This window comes from Chlorocebus sabaeus, chromosome 8 (genome assembly GCF_047675955.1).
Source record: "Chlorocebus sabaeus isolate Y175 chromosome 8, mChlSab1.0.hap1, whole genome shotgun sequence".
NCBI classification, from domain to species: domain Eukaryota; kingdom Metazoa; phylum Chordata; class Mammalia; order Primates; family Cercopithecidae; genus Chlorocebus; species Chlorocebus sabaeus.
In genome coordinates, this window is record NC_132911.1 from 113,056,481 (window position 1) to 113,082,703 (window position 26,223).

The 26,223-nt window shown below is 34.9% G+C and overlaps 1 protein-coding gene across 1 annotated transcript in view; it reads left to right on the forward strand.

Annotated features, from left to right (window-relative positions):
• The window catches only part of PKHD1L1 (PKHD1 like 1), a 160,361-nt gene that overhangs the window by 15,922 nt on the left and 118,216 nt on the right, over window positions 1-26,223 (forward strand). Inside the window, exons 6-19 of the mRNA XM_008001368.3 lie at window positions 827-920; window positions 3,775-3,828; window positions 4,353-4,426; window positions 5,685-5,727; window positions 9,565-9,635; window positions 11,145-11,255; window positions 13,568-13,657; window positions 15,142-15,410; window positions 16,566-16,657; window positions 19,936-20,095; window positions 20,377-20,512; window positions 22,029-22,172; window positions 23,765-23,922; window positions 25,423-25,536. Of these exons, the coding sequence (XP_007999559.3) occupies window positions 827-920; window positions 3,775-3,828; window positions 4,353-4,426; window positions 5,685-5,727; window positions 9,565-9,635; window positions 11,145-11,255; window positions 13,568-13,657; window positions 15,142-15,410; window positions 16,566-16,657; window positions 19,936-20,095; window positions 20,377-20,512; window positions 22,029-22,172; window positions 23,765-23,922; window positions 25,423-25,536 (1,610 nt within the window). The remainder of the gene's footprint in view (window positions 1-826; window positions 921-3,774; window positions 3,829-4,352; window positions 4,427-5,684; window positions 5,728-9,564; window positions 9,636-11,144; window positions 11,256-13,567; window positions 13,658-15,141; window positions 15,411-16,565; window positions 16,658-19,935; window positions 20,096-20,376; window positions 20,513-22,028; window positions 22,173-23,764; window positions 23,923-25,422; window positions 25,537-26,223) is intronic.

The following is a 26,223-nucleotide window of genomic DNA, read 5'->3' on the forward strand; positions in this document are numbered from 1 at the left end:
CAATGCCAATGACAGAGAATGTGTAACCTTGACAATTCTAGGTACTATTTTTGAAGAATTTACATAAAAGATACAGTAGATTTAATTTTTTTCCAGTTCTTTGATTTATGTAATTAAACTTATTTTTTCCCTATTGACCAGTTGTATTCCTTCTTTTACACATTAACTGTTTATCTCTTTGGCTTAATTTAAAGTTATTCACCATTTTTCTTATTTTCTTATTAAGTTACAAGGATTCTTTATATTTTAAGGACATTAACCATTTATATGTTATATGCAAGAAATATATTTTGAATTTGTCATTTACTTTTAAAATGTATTAATGATTTTTCTGTCATCCAGACAAATTTTGATTTTTATTATCACATCTATAGATCTTAACCTTTGTTTTTTTTCTTCATTTTTAAATGATGGGAGATCCTACTATCCGAACTATATAAATATTATATAAATTTTCACCTAATTTTCAAGAATTGTTATGGTTTTATTTTTTATATTTCATTTTTATTTCATCTAAGATTTCTCTTACTTTTCAGTACAGAGATCCTTTTTTTTTCCTCAAATAATCACCCATTGACCCAAGCAGTACTTATAGAATATCATCCTGTCTTCTATGCTATACTTCTCTAATCTATAAGTATTTATAGATACTCATTCGTGTTTTATTGTGTTTGTAGAACTTTCAGAACAATGCTAAACAATAGTGGCAAACATGGAGTATAAGTGTCTGGGTCCTGGTTTTATTGGGAAAATTTATGTTTTTGTATTAAGTATGTGGATAGATTTTCTTACACAGAACCTTTTTGGGGTTTTTGTTTGTTTTCAGGTACACTAATAACAATCCAAGGAAGAATCTTCACTGACGTCTATGGAAGTAATATTGCACTAAGCTCAAATGGGAAAAATGTTAGGATTTTGAGGTAATCTTTTGATGTGGAAATATACTCTTATAAATGAGATATAATATTCCAGAAATAATGGGCCAATGATATTAAATCCCATTACAATGTGGTAGAACTAACCAGTGTTTTTTCAGCCATATTATAGAAAGTAAAACAGACTGTTGGAAGATTCATTGACATGAAAGCAATGGTCAATATATCTTTCTTTATCAGTCTGATGTAATTTCTTATTGTTTTGTGATGGATTTATTAATAGAAGGAACACACAGACAAGTCCAATAGTAATTGAGTTATAGTCATACAAATTTATTACTAGAGACCTTTATTACTTAATCTAACTGCCTCATTTTGTGTATAAAAACACCTGAGGCCTAGAGGTCACATAGCTTAGTCAGGGTCAGGAGTAGAACACAAGTCTCGTAACACAGTATTTGACACCTTTTCTACTGCTTCATGATGTACAGGCAAGTGCTGAAACCAAATATTGTCAATAACTCATTAACAGGCCAAGCTTTGAATCCTGTTTTTTCCATTTGCCAACTGTGAACTAGACAGTAACTTTGGCTAGTTAGCTAATGTCAAAAAAAAAAATTGTCCACATTTTGGACTGAAAACTAGCATTGTCACTAGAGTTTCTTCCTGTAGCGTAGATGGTGTTATTTCCATCCTGCCTTTAAAGACTGAAAGTCCTATTTATTTCCTATAGAAAAAAGTATAGACTCACAATTATGGCTTTCAAGATTTTATGTTTATCGAACTCATGCATAAAACAGGTAAACGGGTAAGTTAAACAATTCAGATAGCAACTCAACAATTAGAGAATTTTTTGAATGCTATAAAGGTGAGGTATACACACACATACATACAAACATATAATTTTGTAGAACAAGCAATTTAAAAGATTTTAATAAGTGAAATAAAGATTTATCTGGCATTGTATAGAATAGAACCTTTAATTAAATCACATTTGTATGCATCTATAATTTCTGAAAATGTTCATACTAATTCCTTATATGTAATAAAAGAACTTCCAAGTAGAGATATTTAACATTTTATATATACTGATTAATAGAAGTAAAAATTTTGTCTGCTTCTCATAGCTGAGTGTTATGAATGGTTTTTATTCTAATTCTTAGGGTTTTCTAAGTCATCCTTTCCCATAATGAGGCCAGGAAATAGAAAGTTTAACTTTCAAAAAGAGTTTCCTTTTTTCCTCCACTGAAACTGGAATTTATTTATGCTTAATATAAGGGTTTGGATGGAAATTATTCCATGAAATCACAGAATTGCAGTGAAAGGGGACCTTAGAGGTCAGGCTACCTAATCCTTATACTCTGGAAATTCTGAGCTATTATATGTAAATTCAGATTTTTTTTTCCACACATCTATTAATGTGTGGGCAAGAAAGTCTTGGAGCTGAATTTATCTCATTTCTACCATGTTAATTATGATACCAGGGCTCCCGAGGCAATTTATTATGCCTGGATTCTGTTAGTAGGGGGGGAGTTGAGAGCAATAGGCTGTGTTCTGGGCAGGAATTCAGGAGACCTACTTCTCACAAATCTTGTTCATTCAACTAAATCTCCAAATTCAGACCAGGTAGAAATTATAGAGGACATGCAAATGGGAAGAGGGATTAGTGCTTACTAAGGAGCTTTTGATCTAAAAAATTAGGTAAAAAGAATTCTAAAAAATATGTATTTAAGACCAAATAGGGTGGTTTTCCTCTAGGTACGCATACCCAGACCACTGTGTGGATTACCAACTGTGGTTAAAAACACTGACTGCAGCCAAACTGAGTTTGAATCCCTGCTCTACCCCTCATTGTCTGCAGGCTTGGGCAAGCTGCTTAAGCTTTCTGTTTCAGTTTTTTCATGTGCAAAATTGAAGGATAATAGTTACTAACTCATAAGATGTTTGTAAGGATTAAACATCGTAGGAACCTATTCCAAGTGTTAGCTGCTAAATTTATTATTTAGCTAGAATGAGGCAGGAGATTAGAAGGAGAATTTAAATCCATGAATATGTGTAATGGGCACAACAATTCAGTTTAACTGCTTATACAATCCTAATGTAATGATCAAATGAATGGACTTATGCATAAAAGTATATTAAAAAATTCAAAATTTTCTGCAAACAAAAATCCTTACTTTTTATAGTTCAAGTTTGTATCTGGTCTTATTTTGAGTCTGGGATTTGCTGTCACAAAAGCTGATGGTTTATTCTGGTGTTGCAAAGAATCCAATACCAGTCAGTCACCTGCCAGCCTCCAACAGCATCAGGTACTATCAGCCCCAAGGTAATAGGTCAGACCCGATCACCTGGGGAAATACAGAGGCAGATGCTTTCCCTGCAGCTGAACTCTGGCTCTGCTCAGCTTCTTATTTTCATTCATGTGTCACTGATGCTGTTACACATCCTCTTTCTCCTGTTAACTTTGTGATGGCTGTGCTGTTTACCTTAATTCCTATAGTATAAAACCTACTACAAAATTCTTTTTATTTGAGATGATTTAACTTCAGATGGATGAGTTTATTATCTGTTTCTATGTTGTCTTTTCTTGTAGTACTTAACACCTCTAACACATTAAATATGTTATGATTATAATGTTTTATTCGTCTTTCCCAGTTAAAATGTCAGTTCCACAAAGGGATCTTTGTTTCATTCACCGATGTGTCCCAGTACCTACAGCAGGGACTGCCACATAATAGAGGTTCAGTAGATGTTTTATTGAGTGAATGAGTGGTGGATAATAATAAGTGATTGAGAAAAAACAAAATTAAGGGAGTCAGTGAGGTTGATGGGAGGAGCGCATTTTTGAAACAACTTGTTAAACTTAACTTGATCTTTTCTAATTAAAATATTTGTACAGAGTTTACATTGGAGGAATGCCCTGTGAACTTCTCATACCACAATCTGATAATTTGTGAGTAATTCAAATTATTTTCTTTATAAAAACAAATAGCAGATATAAGCAAACTAAATTTAAATAGTAATAGCTACCAATACTGCATAGCTAAATGCTTTATAATACAGTATAAATTATAATATCCCACAACAAATTAGCAATCATTTTTACAGTTAGGTGCTACCTTATATCCTACTCAGTCTCCAAGATAGTATAATATGAACTATTTAGATTTTTATGAGAAAAGATGTTTTGAACAATATCTTTATCCAGGAATTATTTCATTTGGCAGTATCTCAAACTCTTTTAAAGGAATATTAAAGGGCATAGCCAAAATTATAAAAATTTTTTGTTATATAAAATTTTCTTCAAATATCTCCAATGAAGTCTAGGAAATGGTTTTATTTTACAGAAATTTTTGTTGTTGCAACAATTTCTGTCCTGATTCATATTCTGAAATTAATGAGTTATTTTTAAGAGAAATACAATATTCTAAAATTTTAGTGTCAATATAAACTTTGACATTAACTTTTTTTTATTAGGTATGGTCTAAAACTGGATCATCCAAATGGAGATATGGGTTCCATGGTTTGTAAGACAACTGGAACTTTTATTGGCAAGTGTTGGTCATCTTTCTTCATAATGCTTACAGATGCCTTATTCTATTTCCCTGTTTTGTATTCTCCTAGACCTCCCTCCTCTGCCTTTTGGATCAGTTTTTTTTTTAGGTATTTTCTCTTTTCCTTGGCTTCTTTTCACTTTCATGCCAGCATGTATGAATTAGTCTTTTCTTATGGTTTATATATAAGGCAAACTTCTTTGGGTTTCTTTTTTTCTTCTTTCTCCCTTCAGCATTCCATGTCTAATTTGGCTGTTTTGCCTGTTGCCTTAATTTTGCTGTGTTCTTTTCTTCTTGACCTACGTCCTCCAGACACATAGATTGTGTGTGTGTGTGTGTGTGTGTGTGTGTGTGTGTGTGTGTGTTACAGAGTCTCGCTCTGTTGCCCAGTCTGGGGTGCAGTGCTGCAATCTCAGCTCACTGCAACCTCCGCCTCCCATCTTCAAGCAATTATTGTGCCTCAACCTCCCTAGTGGCAGGCATTACAGGCACGCAACACCACGCCTGGCTAATTTTTATATTTTTAGTAGAGATGGGGTTTCGCCATATTGGCCAGGCTGGTCTCGAACTCCTGATTTCAGGTGCTCCTCCCGCCTCAGCCTCCCAAAGTGCTGGGATTACAGGGGTGAGCCAATGCACCTGGCCCTCTTTTAAATCTTGAATGGGCTTCCCTCCTTTCTGTCTCAGGCCCTTTGCAATCTTCCTATCCTAAACATTTCAGATAAAATGTCATGTTCTCAAAAAGGCCTAGGTCATCACCTGTCTTACATTCTCAAAGCTCATTCTACTTTTTTTTTTTAATAGCCTTATCAAAATTTTTAGTTCTCTGTGTCATTGCTCTTGGCTAACTGTTCCCTCCACTAGACATTATGTTCTGTTAGAAGAAGGGCAAGCTGTGTGCTCACCCTACATCTGCTCTCTCAACCTCTAGTACAGTATCTGAATGGTTAAATAGCTGTTAAATAAATTAATTTCAGGGCAATATGGTTACATATCTGTTCTTCTATTATTTTTCATCATGATCGTATTTTGCTAGGTGTTTCTAGTTATAACTTCAAGACACCTTATTATGTATATTTTTATATAGTGGCTGCTTTAAGACAGTTCAAGTTTTGTTTCTTTGATGATGAATAGAAAATTGGATAAGTACAATTTTGATTTTGTACTTTTTCTCTGCTTTTACATCAGCTTTGTAATATAGAGTTATTGTTCTTCTGTGATTGGGAATTTGATTGTGTATTTTCATTAATTCCAGGTCATCACAATGTCAGTTTCATCTTAGATAATGATTATGGAAGGTAGGCTATTTTGTAAATAATAATTTTTATAATTTATTCAACTGAGTAAATAAGATAAAATGTATATTTACTTTGTGCCATAGATGCAGAGGTTTAAAAACTTAACTACTTTATTTCCCCAAATTAATATTTAAAGAGTCTGTGATTTCTTTTCCCTCATAATTTAGGCTTCATACATAACCTTTCTGTTGTAGGGAAATCTAGCATTAACTAAAATAACATAAAAATCTTCACTTGTGTTATGGAAAAGTATTATTTTATGTACTGCAGCTTTTCTGATTTAACTGTAACTTTTTAAATAACTAAAGCAATTAAATTCAAATTTAAACTAATGGGAGAATAAACAAAACCTCATGGTTAATATTACCTGATAAATATTTTCTTTTAAGTTATCAAGACATAAGGAGTTGTGAAAGATGGTAGTTATATCTTTCAATTGTGCATCTTAACAGCAATATTAATAACTCATATTTATGACTTTTAATAAAACTAGGACTCATTTCCAGATGTTCTACATTCTAATTTCAGTAAGAAAGATCATCATGCTTTTATAGAAATATCAGAGTATGCAAATCTCAATACATGTTGAAACCCCATATTATAGATAATAATAGTGAACATTTAGCAGCAGGCATGGTGTTAAGCACTTTACATACATTATCAAGTTTAATCCTTCTAAAGAAGCTCCCAAGGATAAATTAAGTGTTATCATCCACCCTATGTTACCCACTGGGAAAGTGAGACTTAGAAACATTAAATAATTTGCCTAGTGATATTCAGCTAGTAGGAAGCAGCATTAGTGTGCAAACTCATGCCATCTAACTCTAGGACCTGAGCATTTTATTCCAGTGCTTTGCCATGACTGATGGAGTGATTCAGCAACCAGTACCACATTTCATCACTACTTACGATCCTGATCCAGGATTCCATACCGTAGCAGGATTTCCCTACTCTTGGGAGCATTTGCAAATGTGTGGAGAATCCCCTGACTGTCACAGTAACTGGGTATGTTAATGGCCTTTAGTGGGCAGTATCATGATGTGCCAAACCTGCCCAAAATGTCACAGTGTCTCCTGTTGAGAAAGTGAGTTGACAGAAATCCAAATAAACTGCATTAACACTCAATCCTAATATAGCTATAGTAGATCAATAATAGGAAAGATCTGTTAATTTATTTTTTGTCTCTGAACAATGATCAGAGGTCTGAAAAAATGGCAATATTACAATCAAAGTAGATATTATTCCTGGCAGCACTCACAGACTACAAGTGAAGGATGAGATTTTGTCCCTTCATGTATGGAACTGCAATTGGTTAGTGAACTCAAGTGCACTAGCATTGTATTTAGAGACCATCTACTTCTAGACATCTAGAGGCAATAGGTGTCATTATAACAAAATAATGCCTGACTGGACACTTTATTATAGACCAATATAGGCTAGACCAAAACTAAGAGTAAATCAGAGTGGAAGATATATAAACAATGCTATAATACAACTTTGTGATTTACATGGGACACATGACTTAGGGTCCCATAACTTAACAATTATTCTCTTCAGGGATGACCTACTTACATACGACTTGATAAGACAGGGCAACAGGATTTTGTTGAACATATTAGAAAACCATATTAGGGACAATAATTATTGAGTTTTAAATGATTTTTTGAACTATACATGATTTTTTTAAATGCTCTTAGTAGCAACCTTCCCAAGGTGAAAGAAAAATGAATTATTAGTTCTGAGTCTGTTTGAAAAGCATTAATTGCCAAATCCATCATATGTCTCTCAGAGAAATAATTATCCAAAAATAGAAGATTTGAGTGATCAAGGTTGAATGTGATTGATAAGAACCCATAAATCAATATGCTGCATTAATATGCCCAGAAACTTTCAATTTAGAAATGCCAGCAAATTCACATATAATAGAAGCAAAAATACTGCATTAAATTGTTGATTCTATGGACTCAATTTGTAATTCCACCCCCTACCCAATTTTAAAGCCAATGGCTGTTCCTTTGTACAAATGCCTTAGAATTGAGGAAATTTGTGTTTCTGTATAAAATATTCTTATGAATTTAAGATAACTGTTAGAAATATGACTTTTATGATTTTAAAGCCTAGTTTTAAGATTACATGGTATTTTTTGAATGCTAAATCATTCATTAACTTATAAAGCTGATATTTCACAAATTTCATGAGCATTGTTGAATATCAAATGAACCAATTAAAGGCCTTTCTGTGATATCTATTCTGTATGTCTTTTAATAGCCAACCTTCTCTTCTCTATTACCCCAAGTTCAAACAACAGCTGTTCCAAACTGATAAGGTTCAGACGACGCTGCCTTAATTGAGAAATGCCTAGTCATTATCAATGAATTAGTGAAAACAACCTCAGTGTCATCCAAAATAAATTACATTCAAATTTTATTTCAGGAGGCAATTTCCCCACTAACTTAAGAAGCAGAGTTAATTTTTGAGATGCAGGATCTGACCAGACACAACATCGTTGGAGCTAGCAAGGTTTCAGATCTTTGGGAAATCAGCCAAAAGGCTTCTGACATAAAAATATGAAATCTAGCATGAACTTCTTAAGTAACTAATCTAGCATAAAATATTTCCAGAGACTCTTTAGTCTTGCAAATAAACATGGTAATGCCTGGGTTAGATTTATAGGAGCGTTAATTGTTGGTCTCAATGACAAGATTTACATTATTCTTTTAGATTCTAATTCAGTATAACTATGATGAATGAGACATGAGTCTTAATATTTGAATTTCTTAACTTTTCTAATGGAAAATGTCTTGAACATAGTTAAAGTAACAGCATTTAATTTCCAGAATTATTTTCCTTCTTAATTCTTTAGGTTTATAGAAGTATAAGTGTGTATCTATGAATAATAGGCACTGTGTTTATTAAGGACAGTTTTAACCTGGTCAGTTATTGCTAATTTGCTGTCATCCACTTGCAGTGTCACACAGATTAGTGGGCGGAGGAGGAGTACTGTGTAATACACAGGTGAGGAGGAGCCACAGCTCTGGACTCAAACTGCCTAGGTCCAGTTCTGTGTCTGCCACTTACTTACTGTGTGATCTTAACTTAATTCTCTGAAATTCACCTACCTCATGTGGTTGATGTAAAGATCAAACGGCATAATCAATTGAAAGGTCTTAGCGTGATCCCTCATCTTAGAACAAAAAAGAGGTTCTAAAAGAAGACAGACTGGCATGGTCAGCAGAAGATCCCAGCCTTTATAAAGGATAATCCTCCTGTATGCTTTTTTATGTCAATATAATTTCTTAAAATAAACTTTAAGGCCAGGCGCAGGGGCTCACACCTGTAATCCCAGCACTTTGGGAGGCCAAGGAGGACGGATCATGAGGTCAAGGGATCGAGACCATCCTGGCCAACATGGTGAAACCCCAACTCTACTAAAAATACAACACAATTAGCTGGGCATGGTGGCATGCACCTGTAGTCCCAGCTATTTGGGAGGCTGAGGCAGGAGAATCCCTTGAACCAGGGAGGCAGAGGTTGCAATGAGCCGGGAGTGCACCACTGCACTCCATCCTGGCAACAGAGTGAGACTCCATCAAAAAAAAAGAAAAAGAAAAAAGAAAAAGAAATCAACTTTATTGAGATATAGATTGCAATTCAGTACCAAATGTATATATGTATGTCACCAACAACCAAATCAAAATAAAGAAAATTCTTATCTTCTTGCAAAAGTTTCATCCTGCTCTTTTGCAGATTATCACATAATCACTATCACTGAAGTTAAAAAAAAAGTTCCTAAATTAAAGATCATTTAAAGCAGAAAATTTAACCTTTTTTTAACAGGAGTTTTCCACAGAAAATGGCATATTTTGTTTCTTCTCTCAATAAAATTTCAATGTTTCAAACATATGCAGGTATGTGACTCTTCTTTCACTCTGTTGTTGGGGGGAAGACAGTGTATAATTGATTTGACCAAACCAAAGGCAATGAGTGTAAGGTGTATGATATTATTTGACGTACTGCTAGGAAAGGAAAAATGCCTAAGATGGGGAGTCTAACAGGAAGCTCCAACATTAAGAAGGACCTCCCCCACAGCAGACAATATTCTTAGTGTAAGATTGATTGAAAAAGAAACTCATTACACTAACACAGACAGCAGGGATATTTGCATGTTTCAACTTTGGCTATTGGTGGAGGGAGGGAAAAAAATCTCCACTGTCAATCTTAACTAAAAACCAGTATAGATGCCTCTCAATTTACAATGGGATAACCCCTTCATAAGTTGAAAATATTGTTAAATTGAAAATGCATTTAATATGCTGAATGTGTATTAGCTTAGCTTAGCTTTCCTTAAATGTTCTCAGAACACTCACATTGGCTACATCGTCTGACAACACAGTGCTCTGCAGGTACAGGTTGTTTACCCTCATCATTGCGTGACTGACTGGGGGCTGCTGCTGGCTGTGCTGCTCAGCATCAGGAGAGCGTATTTACTGCATATCACTAGCCTGGGAAAAGATCAAAATTCAAAATTCTAAGTACTATGTGGTTTCTACCAAATTCATTATTTTTGCACCATTGTAAAGTCAAAAAATCTAAAGTCTGACTTTGGTAACTTGGAGACCACTGAAACTGTCTCAGATTTATGCTCTCAGTGTGGTCCAAAAGAATCCTCAAGAAGATCATAATTTAATTTAAAGAGGTCTCAGGTTGATAGTATCCCTTGGAGAGTATCAGAACAAACACAAATCATCCTGAAAGAATTGTACTCCACTCCAGGTCAGGAGTAATGGAAAGATACATTTAGATTTCAAAGATGTTAAAAAAGGTGGGTCTTGGAATCAATCAAATGTGATGTATCTTGGCTTTTCCTAGAAGCTTATTTAGTGTGAAATTCATATGTAAGAATACATAGGTATTTGATAGAGTTAATAAGGATAAATTTTAGTAAGAATCCGCCATATGTCATGTACTGGACTATTTTACAATATAACTACAACTTATATATACAAAGCCACAAGAAGTTCAATCATAGTTAAATGTATTACTAGAAGAGAAAATTATAAGAGGTTGGTCCACGAACATAGGAAAGGTTCATTCTTCAAGAGCGTATGGAAGAAGAGTGGTTCTACCTGCCTTCCTGCTCAGCTCAGGTTTTCCTTACTTCTTTAATGCTCGTATTATCAATGTTGCTTTAATACCAGTCACCACCAAAGCCTGCTTCTCATGGAATGTGAGTCTCCGTCAATGCCATGTTTATTGTCTTTTTTGCAGGATTGCAACAGAGAAAGTAATGAAACACCTAATTTATGCAGTTGGTAACAAAGGTGCTATGGCTAGGTAATTTGGAAGTTTTAAAAAATCAGGCATTTGCGTTTATGTGTAATATTTATGGTATTTTATTTAATGTGCTTTTACCCCAGAGGTCACTATGATTTTTCCTTCACAAGGAAGCATTCGAGGTGGCACCACGCTGACAATAAGTGGGCAGTTCTTTGATCAAACAGATTTCCCCATCAGAGTTCTAGTTGGAGGTATTTCTCATTTTTTTTTTTTTGATATATTACCTTTTTACCACCAATTCTGCCTGTTCTTTAATAATTCATAATACTCATAACAGTCTTTTCTCAACTCATGCCTTCAATTGGAATCTGAGTATTTTCACACAGTCATTTGGTTCTGGGGTTTGATACTCTTTCCATCGCAATTTTCCAGCAAGGGCCACTCCCTGAAATCTCATGTGAATAGCACCTGAGCTCTAGGGTTGGCACCAACAGGCTTTGTGAAGCAGCATTGCAGCTGCCATCCATGAATTCCTCGCCACAGTTTAAGGACACACCTACCCTTAATTTAGAAGCTCTTAAATGCCCTTTTTGAATGGTTGTTATTTCTCAGCGAGTTAGCTAATTGTGAGGAAATTTAAAGTAATATTTTGGGTTGTTCTCCTCATATTCTTCTCATATACTGTGCCTCATCTGGACATCAGTAATCACTGATGATATTGGTGTTGAAAAGAACAGTAATTTCAATGAGTTGTCTATTTACAAATGCATGTAGGACTTGGTTCTGTGGTTATGCTTCACTTTTATGTGTCCTGTCCAAATCTGTTCAGAGGTAGGCAGCTATGCAGCTCAAAAGGAGTGAATGTGATCTTGGGAATCTTCCCATTCATCCATAATGACATCACTTCTACTGCTAGTCAGGGGACAGGATGCCTGCCCATGGAACAAGGCATATGCATTTCTACAGTCCTCTTGCTCAAGTACTTTCTACCTTTTACAGAATCTGCCTGCAAGCCAGCCAAAATGTGATTTCAGAAAAAAGAGAAATGGATATTAAGCAACCTCATGTAATATTTATACAGTCTTCTTTCGTGTCTGCATGAATCCTTGCTGGTCATTGGCATACATATTAAAACCTGGGCCATAAATATTTAAAATTCATATATGTATTAATCTGACCAGATTTTATGTTTTAAACATTAAAACCCAGGCCATAATGCACTTTTAATTTACATAATATGTTTTATAATCTGATCGTATGTTTATTTTGCATACGACTATGAAGCTGTTGATACGAAAAGAGAACATGTTAGTTTTCTATCATCCTTCATTATCATTAATATGGCAACCAGATTCCAGATTTTGAATACTCAATAATCTATTGAAAATGTGATGTTTATATGTCTTTCCTTTGCTTCCAATAAAATGGGTGATTGGTTTAATATACTGTTCCTATTTACTGTTTTCTGGTTCAAATTTCTTGCATCCATAAAACATTCAAAATAATGAAAGGGGCCGGGTGCAGTGGCTCATGCCTGTAATACCAGCAGTTTGGCAGGCTGAGGCAGGAAAATTACCTGAGCTCAGGAGTTTGATACCTGACTAGGCAACTCAGGGTGACCTGTCTTTACGGAAAAAAAAAAAAAAAAAAAAGGCTGGCGTAGTGGTGCATGCCTGTAGTTACAGCTACTTGAGAGGCTGAGATGGGAGGACTGCTTGAGCCCAGGAGGTGGAGGCTACAGTGAGCTATGGTCATGCAACTGCACTCCAACCTGGGTGACAGAGCAAGACCCTGCCTCAAAAAACACACAAACAAATAAAATAGTGAAAAGTAGTGTCAAAATTTAAATTTTCCAGGCTATCAAACACAACTTGGCAAAAATATCTCTCTCCATTTCTGTTGTTCTCACATTTCATGGGCTGCAATTGCCATTTCAGTGAATACTTTCTGAGGCTGACCATATGTGAGGCATTGTGAGGAACACATGGAGGTTTAAAACATAGACTCTTCTCGCAAGTCTAATTGTGCTGATGTAAAAGTTATAATAGCTATCTTTTAAGCCTTTTTCCTGTTTTAGTTTCAGTTTATCTGTGAAAATGCCATTTAACAGTTATTACCCCCCTTTTTTTTTCATCTGAAGAACTTGGACTAAACCAGCATTTTTCCTACTCAAGAGGTCTGGGGTCATCTACTTTTGCAAATTCTGAATGACACGGGTTTATTCAGCAGCTTATCTCCAAGGAACAAAATATAAGTTTTTACTTTGGATTCGGAAGTGATACCTTGTGCAAAGACATAGTATTATCAAATTTTTTATCTCAGAAATTATGAAATTTTCTATCTCAGGCTTGTGATGTTCCACCAGAAAAAATGTTGCTTTGTGGAAGTATGACAATTATTGCATGAAGAGCTTTAATAGAGAATATGTAAAGGAAATAAAGAGCCCCAATTTGCCTCTTATTTATGCAACTTTGTTTTAATTGCAAAAGTGCTTAAATATACACTGATGTGATTGCATTCTGAAGTTTCAGTAGTAACGGTTTTGTATCTTGCTTCTCTGTAGGTGAACCTTGTGATACTTTGAATGTCACGGAAAAGAGTATATGTTGCAAGACACCCCCCAAACCTCATATTCTCAAAGCTGTTTATCCAGGTAAGTTACCATCAGGGAAAATGGCCATTTCTATATTTACATAAAAATAATATATTAGTAAAAATATTATTTAAACTTTTTAGAGTTTAGAATTTGTAGGAAGAATTGTAAGAAATTTCCTCCAAGTTTTAAAATTTACATTTTCTGGATTAGAAAATATTTCTATTAAAATAGCTGCCACAAAGCTGCACCTGTGGAGAAAAACCCAGCCTAAATTATCAAGACACCCCACTGAAAACAGCACATCTCTACTGACAGAGCTTAATTATGCTTTTATTTCTAATTAAATTATGATAACTAATACTTGGTACAGTCTACACAGAAATTTTTAAATGCTTTTTTCTGATTAAAAAAGATAAATAGGGGAAGTTAAATATTCACTTGTCTAGAAAAATGTGGGAGTGAAAACAGGAGATGAGGGAAATGTTACTCTAGATTCTTTTCAGACTTTCACCTTGTGACCCAGTGAAATTGCTTTTGTATCTACACTAATAACATTGAAATGCTGTACATGTGTCCGCGTGTGGTGTGTGTCTCATATCTTGCTTGCACAGTGAAAGTTGTTTATAATCGTGTCATTGTTTCACATTTGAAGCCAATTAAATGGTTTACCAACCTCTTAAATTTTTTTGGTTTGAATATTATGAAAAAATGAACAGTTTAATAAAATAATTTTGATAATTTATAATTGATGACTTTAAAGAAAATTGTATACATCACTAAACACTGCTGCTGTAAAAGTTTGAAGTGCTCAAGCTTGTCTTCAACCAAATTCAGCTGAAGAAGAGTAGCCATTATTTTCCATATACAGACAAGCTTAAGACTGTTAAAGAAAGAAATAAGCCTAATTATTGTTGCAGTTGAAGGAAAAGAAAAAGAGAGACAGGGTTTATTGTGGCAAGTATAGGTACAGTTTATTGAGAGTATCCTGTTTTTGATTCTGTCGAAGAAGGAGAAGAAATCCCAGAGTAGAAGTAATTTTTTTTTAAAGTAAAACAAATATTGAGAGAAACGTGAAAGCCAATATTTTCTCTTCTTTATTAATGGCTTTGTAAGCTATTTTTTGTTAGAATAGTCAAGGCAAAGGTTTTGTATTAAAATGGCATGAATCTTGAAGTTTTGCAACATCAGCTATATCATAAGTAAAAATTACTATATATTATCTTACATAAAGCACTTTTTAAATGCCAGATGTTTTACATATGTATTATACAGAATTCCTATAGCAACTATGCAAATATCATTATTACTCCCATTTTACACATGTGGAAACTGAGGCTCAAATAAGTGAAGTAATAGTGAACAAATTGCAGACTGCCCCCTGGCTACAGGTAAGTGTAGGGGAATATGTAATTGTTTTGTTTGCACACATGCTAAAAATATGAATTGATAGACAGAGTCTGTAACCCACACCCAAATAGAAAGCCACTGAGACATTGCATTATGATCCTGATGAAAAACTTGTTTTATTTCATTACACTTAGGAGGGAGAGGCCTGAAGCTTGAGGTATGGAATAATAGTCATCCAATACATCTGGAAGAGATACTGGAATACGATGAAAAAACCCCCGGGTACATGGGTGCCAGTTGGGTAGATTCAGCTTCCTATATTTGGCCTATGGAACAAGACACATTTGTTGCACGCTTTAGTGGATTTTTGGTGGCTCCAGATTCTGATGTTTATAGATTCTACATCAAAGGTGATGACCGTTATGCTATTTATATTAGCCAGACTGGACTTCCAGAAGATAAGGTAGGGAAACCTCAGAATACTATTTGATACTATAAAAACATTATGATGATGTTTATATGTATCTTACTTACTTTAAATCAAAACAAATGAATATATTAAAAATGTATGAGAAATGATGTCATGTGGTTTGGCTCTTGGCTATTATCCTGGATATGATACAAGATATAAGATGATAGAAAACCTATAGCCTACAAGAAAATTTCCCATATCTGAAAATATTTTATTAGTCTACATTTACTTGGTCATGAGATAAAAGTCATTTCTCTATTTTGTTTTTTTCATAAATAGAATTATACATTTAATTTTTTATGTGGTTTTTCACATACTAGTATTAAATACTAATTTTATTAAACAATTTATATAATCACTATTTTTAATGATTAAGTAGTGTTATTACATGGGTTTACCAAGCTTAGATAACCATCTCCTTACTGATAAGTTTTTATTTACTTCTGGTGTTTTATGACCACAAATAATACTACTCTATTGAACATCTATGTTCATTAAACTTTTCTGTATTTGGGATTATTTTGTTAGGACAATTTCACAAATATGAAACTAATAGATCAAATCAATTTAACATTTTATGACTCAACTTATGTGGCAAAATTGCTTCCCAAACTGGTTGTGTAACTTTAAATTGCTACCTGTAATTTATGAATTCTAATTTTTATCATAGTTTGTACTCCAAAGCATGTGTACTCCAAAGATGGTATAATCATTCATAATGGGAAGCCCAAAGTCCTCTCACTCTAGTGTGCAGAACCATTTAGCAATCTTTGGCAATCTACTTTGGATTAAATCTCTCAAAGTTCTCCACAGAGCAAAAGAATATTTTATTTGTCAGTAACTGCCTTTCTCCTGGTATGTATCTTCTTAGTTTCCACTGCAGTTCTAGTTATGGAAAAGCTATGATCTGTGTAGCATACTCGGTGCAGTACTGTTGATGTTACTGAAGGGTAGAAGGAATGAAGTGAGCTTTGATAATTTAAAAAAGTATAGCATAGTAGATAATAGATCTTAAAAGAAAAATATAAAGTAGTTTTACATTTTTCTACTTATGAAATTTCTAAGACTGAAATAATAAATGATAAATAAATAAATAAGTAAAGTTGAAAAGGTCTATTAATACATTCTCCATCTCTCTGGGATTAGGTGAGGATTGCATATCATTCTGCTAATGCCAACAGTTATTTTTCCAGTCCAACACAAAGATCAGAGGATATTCATCTGCAGAAAGGAAAAGAGTAAGGTTTTTTCTTGTCGTTAAGTTACTGTGTGGTATTTACAAACTTTATGTTTATATTTTTAAATATATATATATTTTATTTTATTTATTTATTTATTTTTGAGACGGAATCTCCCTCTGTCGCCCAGGCTGGAGAGCTGTGGCCTGATCTCAGCTCACTGGAAGCTCCGCCTCCCGGGTTCATGCCATTCTCCTGCCTCAGCCTCCTGAGTAGCTGGGACCACAGGCGCCCGCCACCGCGACCCGCTAATTTTTTTGTACTTTTAGTAGAGACTGTGTTTCACCGTGTTAACCAGGATGGTCTCGATCTCCTGACCTTGTGATCTGCCCGCCTTGGCCTCCCAAAGTGCTGGGATTACAGGCATGAGCCACCGCGCCCGGCCTATATTTTTAAATATTTTCAATTTATTTTTATTGGTGGAAGTGGATATTAGTTTATTGGCTTTATTTATAATTGGTCATTCGCTATAATTTTATTCAAATGTGTTTCTTTATTTTCAAGAATACTGGCATTCAGCTAACCAGGGAAATTTGAAGTCTAGAATAACCCTGTTGCAAACTTACACTTTTGTGAAATTACTTGATCCTGTTCTTAGTTCTTTACTTGGACCTCTCAGTCAATCCATCCATCTAATTTCTGTGTTCCTGCAGCTGAGCTCTTCAGTATTGCTAGGGAAAAATCACTAAACTACATAGATTGTTGCCACTATTAATGTGTATTTGTTATTAACTGGTTTATTCCAGGCCCTGAGCCAGGTACTGGAAATTTGAGAATATTAAAATACACTGCCAGAACTGACAGAGCATATCGCTTAGTGTTGAAAGGTCAAGTCCAAGGAACCAATGAGTGGGATTATCATCCAAATACCAGATAATCCCATTCAAAAAGCCATTCAGAATTCCTAGGAAACAGGAAGATAAAAGACATGATACACTCAAAATGGAGAAGGTGGTGGAATGGAGTTAACATGAAGAACATCAAAAGATGCATTGAGATCATATTCATCATTTGGATCTGTTAGACTTTACTGTATAACAAACCCTTCAGACTGTAGCAACTTCAAACAACAAGTGTGTATTATTTTTCACAATTTTATAGTTGACTGAGCTGTTCTTTTAGTCCTGACTAGTTTAGATGGGGATTGGTAACCTAGAATGCCTCGCTCACATGTCTGGAGCCTCAGCAGGCGTGGTTGAGTTTTAGATATCTGGGGCATCCCATTGCACGTGGTCTCTCATCATCCAGGAGACAAGCCCAAGTTTGTCACATTGTGGATGTGATCCCAGCAGTAAAGAAGGGAGTCCTAATGCACACACACTCTGCAATACTCTGTCGTTGTCACATTTGCTAATATCCCATTGCCCAAAGCAAGTGACCAAGCCTAGACTCAAGGATGCAGAAATAGACTTCCCTTCTTGATGGGAGGAATGCTTTTTTCTTTATGAATTTACCTCATCACCCTTTCAGATATTGATGAAGTTATGCTCAGAGGCAGCATCATGAGGATCTTATGGAACTGGACAGGGAGGGTTGGGATCAACGGAACCTGGGGGGCAAATTAATGTTCTCACACTGAATGTTCTCGCTGAGGTCTTGGTAATACTGACATGGGGAAGAAGTTCTATTCCTTTTTTCCTCCATCTTCTACTTTCACTTCTTTATATATTAAACATTTTCTTCTACAACCATGAAAACTACTGGGCCAGGTCAGGATAAATGGAGTGCCTGATTAATCCCTACTGCAATTAAGTGTCAGTACATTTTCAGACTTTGGCTTGTTCTTGGAAAATGACTTCAGTCTGCCAGCTTGGCAGGAGCACAGAGTTTGAGTGAAAGCAACTCCTAATACATCTGCTGCCTGGTGTCTGTGCTCCTGCAAAACCAGCTTGGAATTTACATACTGTGCTTACAATGATTGCTGTGAAATCTGAAATTGAGGCCACTCTAGCTGGTTTATTATAAAGTGGTTTTTCAAGCCTTTCCAAAGGTAGCTCATATTGCTAAATCATTCTACTCAAATACCACAAATATAGTTTCCTCTAGTGCATATCTTTTTGGTCACCTTATTCTGTTTGGAATTCTCCCTCAGTTACTAGTTTAAAAAAATTTTGAATCCTTAAAATTCCATTAGCGTTTGTTATTCATATGGAGAAAGGAATAATACCTATTTTATGAAACTTTTGTGACGATTAAATATAATGATGTCTGCAAAGTGCTTAGTTTATTGTCTAGCACAAAGAAAGTACCTAATTAATAGTTTTGAGCCATTAGTAAGGATGCAAAATTTTAATGGTTCTTCTTTGAATTCTGCTCTTTAATTACTATTGATCATCTCAAGTCAGCAGAACTGATGAGCAGGTTCTTATGGAAGTCAAGAGCCTGATATAATCCCCAAATATCAGTTCCATTGGCGATGATCCAGAACCCCATCATTCTGCACATATGAAACATGATAAATTTCCCTCATTCAGGCTCTTTCATGAACTGTGGATACTGATTCTCCCTATATAAGTATGTATGTTGAGTGATGTGAGACAGTTTAGGGAAGCTCCCAGCTGCCCTCTCCAAAGATGTGAGCAATGGTGACATTGCTAGAGATTTAGAGGAGAAGCGGTAGTTTTGCACTCTCCTGTAACAGCTGCTCAGTGAAGGCATTACCTTGGGTACCCAGTAGGATGAGGGGCAGGAGACATCAAGAATCAGGAATTCAAAATATAAAGTGAAAATCCCATCCAGCTAGTTGGAGGTCCATAGTAAATCTGACCAGTAAAAGTTTCCTGAGGCAATATTTTATTCCCCAAGTTACAAATGGAGCCAAATTTAAGGAACATGAAAGTAGGAACTTTTATTCCTGACAAATATAACCCCTCAGGTATAAAATATATGCTATGTCTAAGCCTGACATTTTCTTGAACACATTACGATATTTAACCTCTGCATGTTGTCTCTGCTATATGCCAGGGACAGGGTTATTTTTCAGGATCTTGAGTATAGGAAATAGTATTGTCTTCAATAAATATTTATTGACTAAGCTGAATTAATTACTTATGAATGAGAACAACTTTCTACTAATGCAGATACCTTACATAATTCATTTTATTTTAACAGACTGCTATGAAAATTTTAACATTTGAATATTTAAAATATGAGATAATACAATATAAGTTATTTAACAGGCAGGCTTTTAAAATAATGTTGATATTTTATTCATTAAAATAATACCATGGCAAGTGTTGTGGAAAAAAGTTATATTCATTAGTTACTCTATTTTCCAGATATTATATTGAAATCTTGCTGCAGGAGTACACATTAAGTGCATTTGTTGATGTCGGACTGTACCAGTATCAAAATGTTTATACTGAGCAACAAACAGGAGATGCAGTGAATGAAGAACAAGTTATCAAATCCCAGTCGACAATCATCCAGGAAGTACAGGTTTGCTATGATTATAGTTCCACTTACAGAAAGTAAATGTCCGAAGGCAGGATCTCAATTTGGTTATTAATTTTACTAGGTAAGATACTGTTTTAGGTGAAAGCAGTCATGGACAATTATTGAATTATGACTTTGAGTATCTGTATTATAAGCCGAAAAGGCTGTTACTTGTCATTTGTAGTAAAATAGAGCAATAAAGTGACATTGAATAGATGAGTTATGATGCTTTTAAAGTATATATAATTTTCATATATTAAAAATATTTTTTAATTGGAAAATAGGTTATAACATTAGAAAACTGGGAAACAACTAACGCAATTAATGAAGTTCAGAAGATCAAGGTAACCAGCCCCTGTGTGGAAGCTAATTCATGTTCACCTTACCAATACAGATTAATCTATAATATGGAAAAAACTGGTAAGTTATAAATAATAAGGGAGATACTGTTTCTGTTCATGCATAGATGTAGCCATAAAGTATTTGCTCCAGTCAAATTATCCTGTCTAGAAAATATAGTTTTGATGATAGGCTAGACAAAGAAGCAGAAAAATATATTATGGTAAAAAGCCTTCAGACTGGGATAGAAAACAACATCCATACAAATAACTTTCTGGCATATACCATCATTTTCTAATAATAATGATAACTATATATCTAAATGCATATGGAATTTATATATCTGTTACTCACAGGTGTAAGTTAAGAAAATGGGAATTGTGAATAGTTAACCCAAATGCCCATCAATGATAGACTGGATAAAGAAAATGTGGTACACCATAGAATACTGTGCAGCCATAAAAAGGAACGAGATCATGTCCTTTTCAGGGACATGGATGGAGCTTAAAGCCATTCCCTCAGCAAACTAACTCAGGAACAGAAAACCAAACACTGCATGTTCTCACTTATGAGTGGGAGTTGAACAATGAGAACACGTGGACACAGGGAGGGGAACAACACACAGTGGGGCCTGCTGGGGGGTGGGGTCGGTGCCGGGAGGGCATTAGGTTAGGGAAAACAGCTAATTCATGCTGGGCTTAATCCTAAGTGATGATAGGCTGATAGGTGCAGCAAATCACCATGACATACGTTTACCTATGTAACAAACCTGCACATCCTGCACATTTACCCCAGAACTTAAAATAAAAATTAAAATTTTAAAAGGAATTAAATTCATCATTGCACAGAAGCAAACACGTCTTTCAATTTTTTAAATTAAACGATAGGCCTATGGAACACCAATTTTTATCAGCTAAAAAACAAAAACAACATTGCATTTCTTTTTTTTTTTTTTTTTTTTTTTTGAGACAGAGTCTTGCTCTGTAGCCCAGGCTGGAGTGCAGTGGCGCGATCTCTGCTCACTGCAAGCTCCGCCTCCCGGGTTCACGCCATTCTCCTGCCTCAGCCTCCCGAGTAGCGGGGACTACAGGCACCAACCGCGACGTCTGGCTAATTTTTTGTATTTTTAGTAGAGACAGGATTTCACCGAGTTAGCCAGGATGGTCTTGATCTCCTGACCTTGTAATTCGCCCGCCTCAGCCTCCCAAAGTGTTGGGATTACAGGCATGAGTCACTGCGCCCGGCCGCATTTTTATATTTTATAACAAATCCTAAAATGTAACTTTCGCTACTACTGTTAATTTTTTTAACCAGTAAATATTGATGATTGTTTATTCTTTGCCAAATCCAATGATTATTACTGTAGGAATATTAGAACAATAAAATGTCAGCCCTGTCCTCAAAGAGATCACAAATTAAATACTCAATATTACTGAACTTGAATCAATTTCAAAATACAATTTCTCTAAGTGATAACTTACATGGTACAGAGTGTAGGTGCTTTAAAAATGTAAATACAAGACATCAGTGTTGGCTGCGGTAGCTCAGATTTCAACTTTTCTGTTTGTTTGTTTGTTTGTTTTAATCCAATCCAAAGTCTTCCTACCTGCTGATGCTTCTGAATTCATACTGCAATCAGCCTTGAATGACCTCTGGTCTATAAAACCAGACACAGTTCAAGTAACAAGAACACAGAATCCCCAGAGCAATATCTACACGGTAACATTCATATCAACTAGAGGTAAGCATGTATTTAATTTTGTACTTGTAGGAAACAAATGTATATCCTGTGCCACTCTAAAAGTTCCATAAGATGACAGAGAAAAAGACTTGGTTTAATGTCAGCAGAAATTAAATGGTTATTTTTTTCTATGGTAATTTAAATTTTAGTTGTATTTCAAGGAATGTACAACTCCAATGCATGAGAAATGCACTATACATACTACAGATGCAATTTCCATATAATAGCCTACTTTATAAATTAGTAAAAACTAGCGAAAATATTCTTTCTGAAAATAAAATTTAGGCAAGTCAATATTGTCCAGGAGACACTCATCTGGTCAAATCTTGCCTACTGAAAGGATTTTGTGGTCAAATTCACATGGGAGACACTGTATACCATGGGTCTTCCTTCAAGACTGGCAGAGCTCGTTGTAATATTAAAATCTCCGAGGAGTCCTGCAGTATTTAAAAAAAAAAAAAAAAGGAAAAAGAAAAAAGTCAATTCACCTGTGTTTAATGCAAACTTATTTTTTCTCTCCATCTTTTTTTTCAAGTAGTAGCTATTAATTTCCTGTTACTGTTTTACACAAAACACTTCTGGAAATATTGACATAGACATTCTGCCTTCAAGTCAGACCTCATAACTAACCTGGCTATTTGGTATATTTAGCCCAGAAAGTGGGTCTCTGAATGTGTGTTTATGTATGTGTGTGTGTTTACTTTTCTTTAGGTAATCATTATTTTTCAATTCATATAAGTAAAACGTTACTTCAATATTTGTGTCTCATTTTATGAAATTGTTTATTTGATTGTTGAGTGGAGGATAAAGAATTTGATTTTACATGAATTTAAGTTTTAAAAAGTATACAAAAGTTAGATTGTCAAAATACTTATGAATAAACATATGAATATCCTTTTTGATGTATTTTTATATATCAGAGAGAAATTTTAAGACTTCAGCAGAGACCTTAAGAAATATGGTACCCAAATCCTAACTGGGCAGATTTTAAGACTTTCCCCAACAAAAAGGGTCAAAAAGATCAGTGAGATTCCACTGGTAGAGCATCCTTTCAAAGAACAGAGACATTTGAGGACAGGCCTTATTCCTCTCAAAGTGGCAAAGTCAATGATTATCATACTAAGTGGCATGGTATGAACAAACCTCACAGGTCAGAGATTGTTTCCTGGAATTCATCTTCGTGCCCTATTCATGTCTAAAGAAAACAGCAATATTTCAGCTGAGCATTTGCACTAAAATAATGGTACTAGCACAAAACTAAAAGAATTTTTGGAATATCCTACTGCTTATTGATCTTTATCTCATGGTCCTAATACATCTGTCTGTTTATCTTACAATACTTCCTTTTACATAGAAACAGTGCCTTGAATATATAGCACTTTGTTTTGCCATTTATGCTATGGATAAATCTGCTCAAATTTAAGGATCTACATCGTCCCCATTCTTCCTTGTTTTGTGATAATGGAGCACCAAATAAAACCAATTTGGCTACATTTGAGTGTCTATTTAATATATATATAAGTGTATATAGTTTTATATATAGGCATTTTATTAGTTAACTTCTACAAATTCTGTTTGGCACTTAATTTCAGGAGATTTTGATCTGCTTGGTTATGAAGTAGTTGAAGGGAATAACGTCACACTGGATATTACAGAACAAACCAAAGGAAAACCCAACTTGGAGACATTCACACTGAATTGGGATGGGATTGCTTCTAAGCCACTCACTCCATGGTCATCAGAGGCTGAAGTACGCTGTAGGAATGTTTCTACCACGCATTTTCCCTGCACCCTCTCACATTATTCATGGGCCATTTGTAGACAGATGGGAAAGATATATTACTTGAAAAAAATCACTGCAAATTATTTATCCCCTGATCAACTCACCACAATTTATATACTGTGAACACTTTTATCTGAAAGGAGACTAAGAGTCAACCTAGTGCAGCCACCCCTTTTTCCGGACAAGGCATATCTCAAAGGTTCCAAAACATTGCCCTGCCTATGTGTAGAAGCTCTGAGTCCCTCTAACCACACCGGCATTGTTCTTCACTCAAAACCCAATTTGTTATCCTGTAAAATCAGAAATTCCTTGAGAGACGTAGTGCAATAAAAGCTTAGCTATAAAGTATTGGTTACTTTAAATATCCTATTATTTTATTAAACAAAACACCATTTAAATGTCAACCTTTTATAAAGAACACTTTAAGGAGGAGTAATACATTCTTCTATTTGGCATGATAAGTTGGAGCCTACCCATAGTGAGGAGAGAAGGGAGGAAATATTCCAAAGATAAGAGAAGGAAAGGGGAGTTCTTAGGTCTGTGCCAACAGGGTCCAATGTATCTCTATAGGGGGCAGCTGTTCAAAAAGAAAGAATGCTCATGAGTTACAACATTTTGACAACTTATCTGGACAATGAATTTAAGTTAACATTTGTTTGCAGATTAAAGAGTATATATTGTCTCAAGCCCTTAATTCTAAGTGACAATTATTTCTGTGCTTTGCTGGAGAAATTGATATGGAAATTATAGGAGACTTGTGAATATGTACTAATTTCTGCATAATCTTCAGTAATTTATTATTTTTTGAATAATTATAAATACAAGCTTACAGTATATGCATCTAATCTTTTTTTTTTTTTTTTTGAGACAGAATCTCGCTTTGTCACCAGGCTGGAATGCAGTGGTGTGATCTCCACTCACTGCAACCCTCCGCCTCCCAGGTTCAAGTGATTCTCCTGCCTCAGTCTCCTGAGTAGCTGGGACTACAGGCGCGCACCACCATGCCCAGCTGATTTTTGTATTTTTAAAAGAGACAGGGTTCCACCATGTTGGCCAGAATCTATTGGAGTGTATCTTTTTTTTTTTTTTCCCAGTTAATTTTGAGTTAGTTGGAAAAATTATTTATTTGGAATCTATCTAATTGGGTACTAATTAATTTAGGTTTGCTTCATTGCTCTCTTTAAAAAGCTACTAAACAAATATGTCTGCCTTATGTAATAACTAAGTATGCTAATATTAGCCAATTCTGTGTAACTATTGTTATTCTAGAATAAAAGTCTTGAAAACTCATTGGCCACTAAAATTATCACACTTAAAATTATTTAGAAAGTTAATTCACAATCACGACTAAAGTATGGGAATTATGAAAATGTTCTATTAGAACTAATTAGTAGAATCAGGAGTAGGATTACTAGTGTTCCAACTTTTCAGGAAAAGAAGTTACTAATGTTTATATTGTTAATTTAGTTTCAGGGAGCAGTGGAAGAAATGGTTAGCACTAAGTGTCCACCACAAATTGCAAATTTTGAAGAAGGATTTGTTGTGAAATACTTCAGAGACTATGAAACTGATTTTAACCTGGTATGAAATATTTAATGAACTGTGAAACTAACCAAATGATAATTTATATAATGGTTAGAAATTTTATAATTTCTTTTTTTGAAGTAGCATTAATAACTTTGTCATTCACAATCAAATTGCAAAAATGACTTTGTTATACATTTATTGTAAGGGCTGTTGGTAGGTGCTATTGGTAGTGCCTTCTATGATTCGTTTGTCAAAAAATTTTTACTACTCGTGAATTTTCTTACTAGAAAGTAGGAAAGCTGAGCAAAGGTAAGATTTGCAGTGTTTTTGTTTATTTTGTGTATTAGGCCATTGTTGCATTGCTATAAAGAAATACCTAAGACTGGGTAATTTAGAAAGAAAAGAGGTTTAATTGGCTCACAGTTCTGTAGGCTGTACAGGAAGCATGATGCTGGCATCTGCTCAGCTTCTTGGAAGGCCTTGGGAAACTCTCAATCATGGTGAAGGCAAAGGGGGAACAGGCAGGTGAATTGGCTTGGTCAAGGGCAAGAGAAGAGAGTGGGGCGGTGCCACACACTTTTAAACAACCAGACATTGTGAGAACTCACTCACTGTCATGAGAACAGCACAGATGGGATGGTGCTAAGCCATTCATGAGAAATCCACACCCATGATCAAGTCACCTACAAACAGGCCCCACCTCAAGCTTTGGGGATTACACTTCAACATGCAATTTGGTGG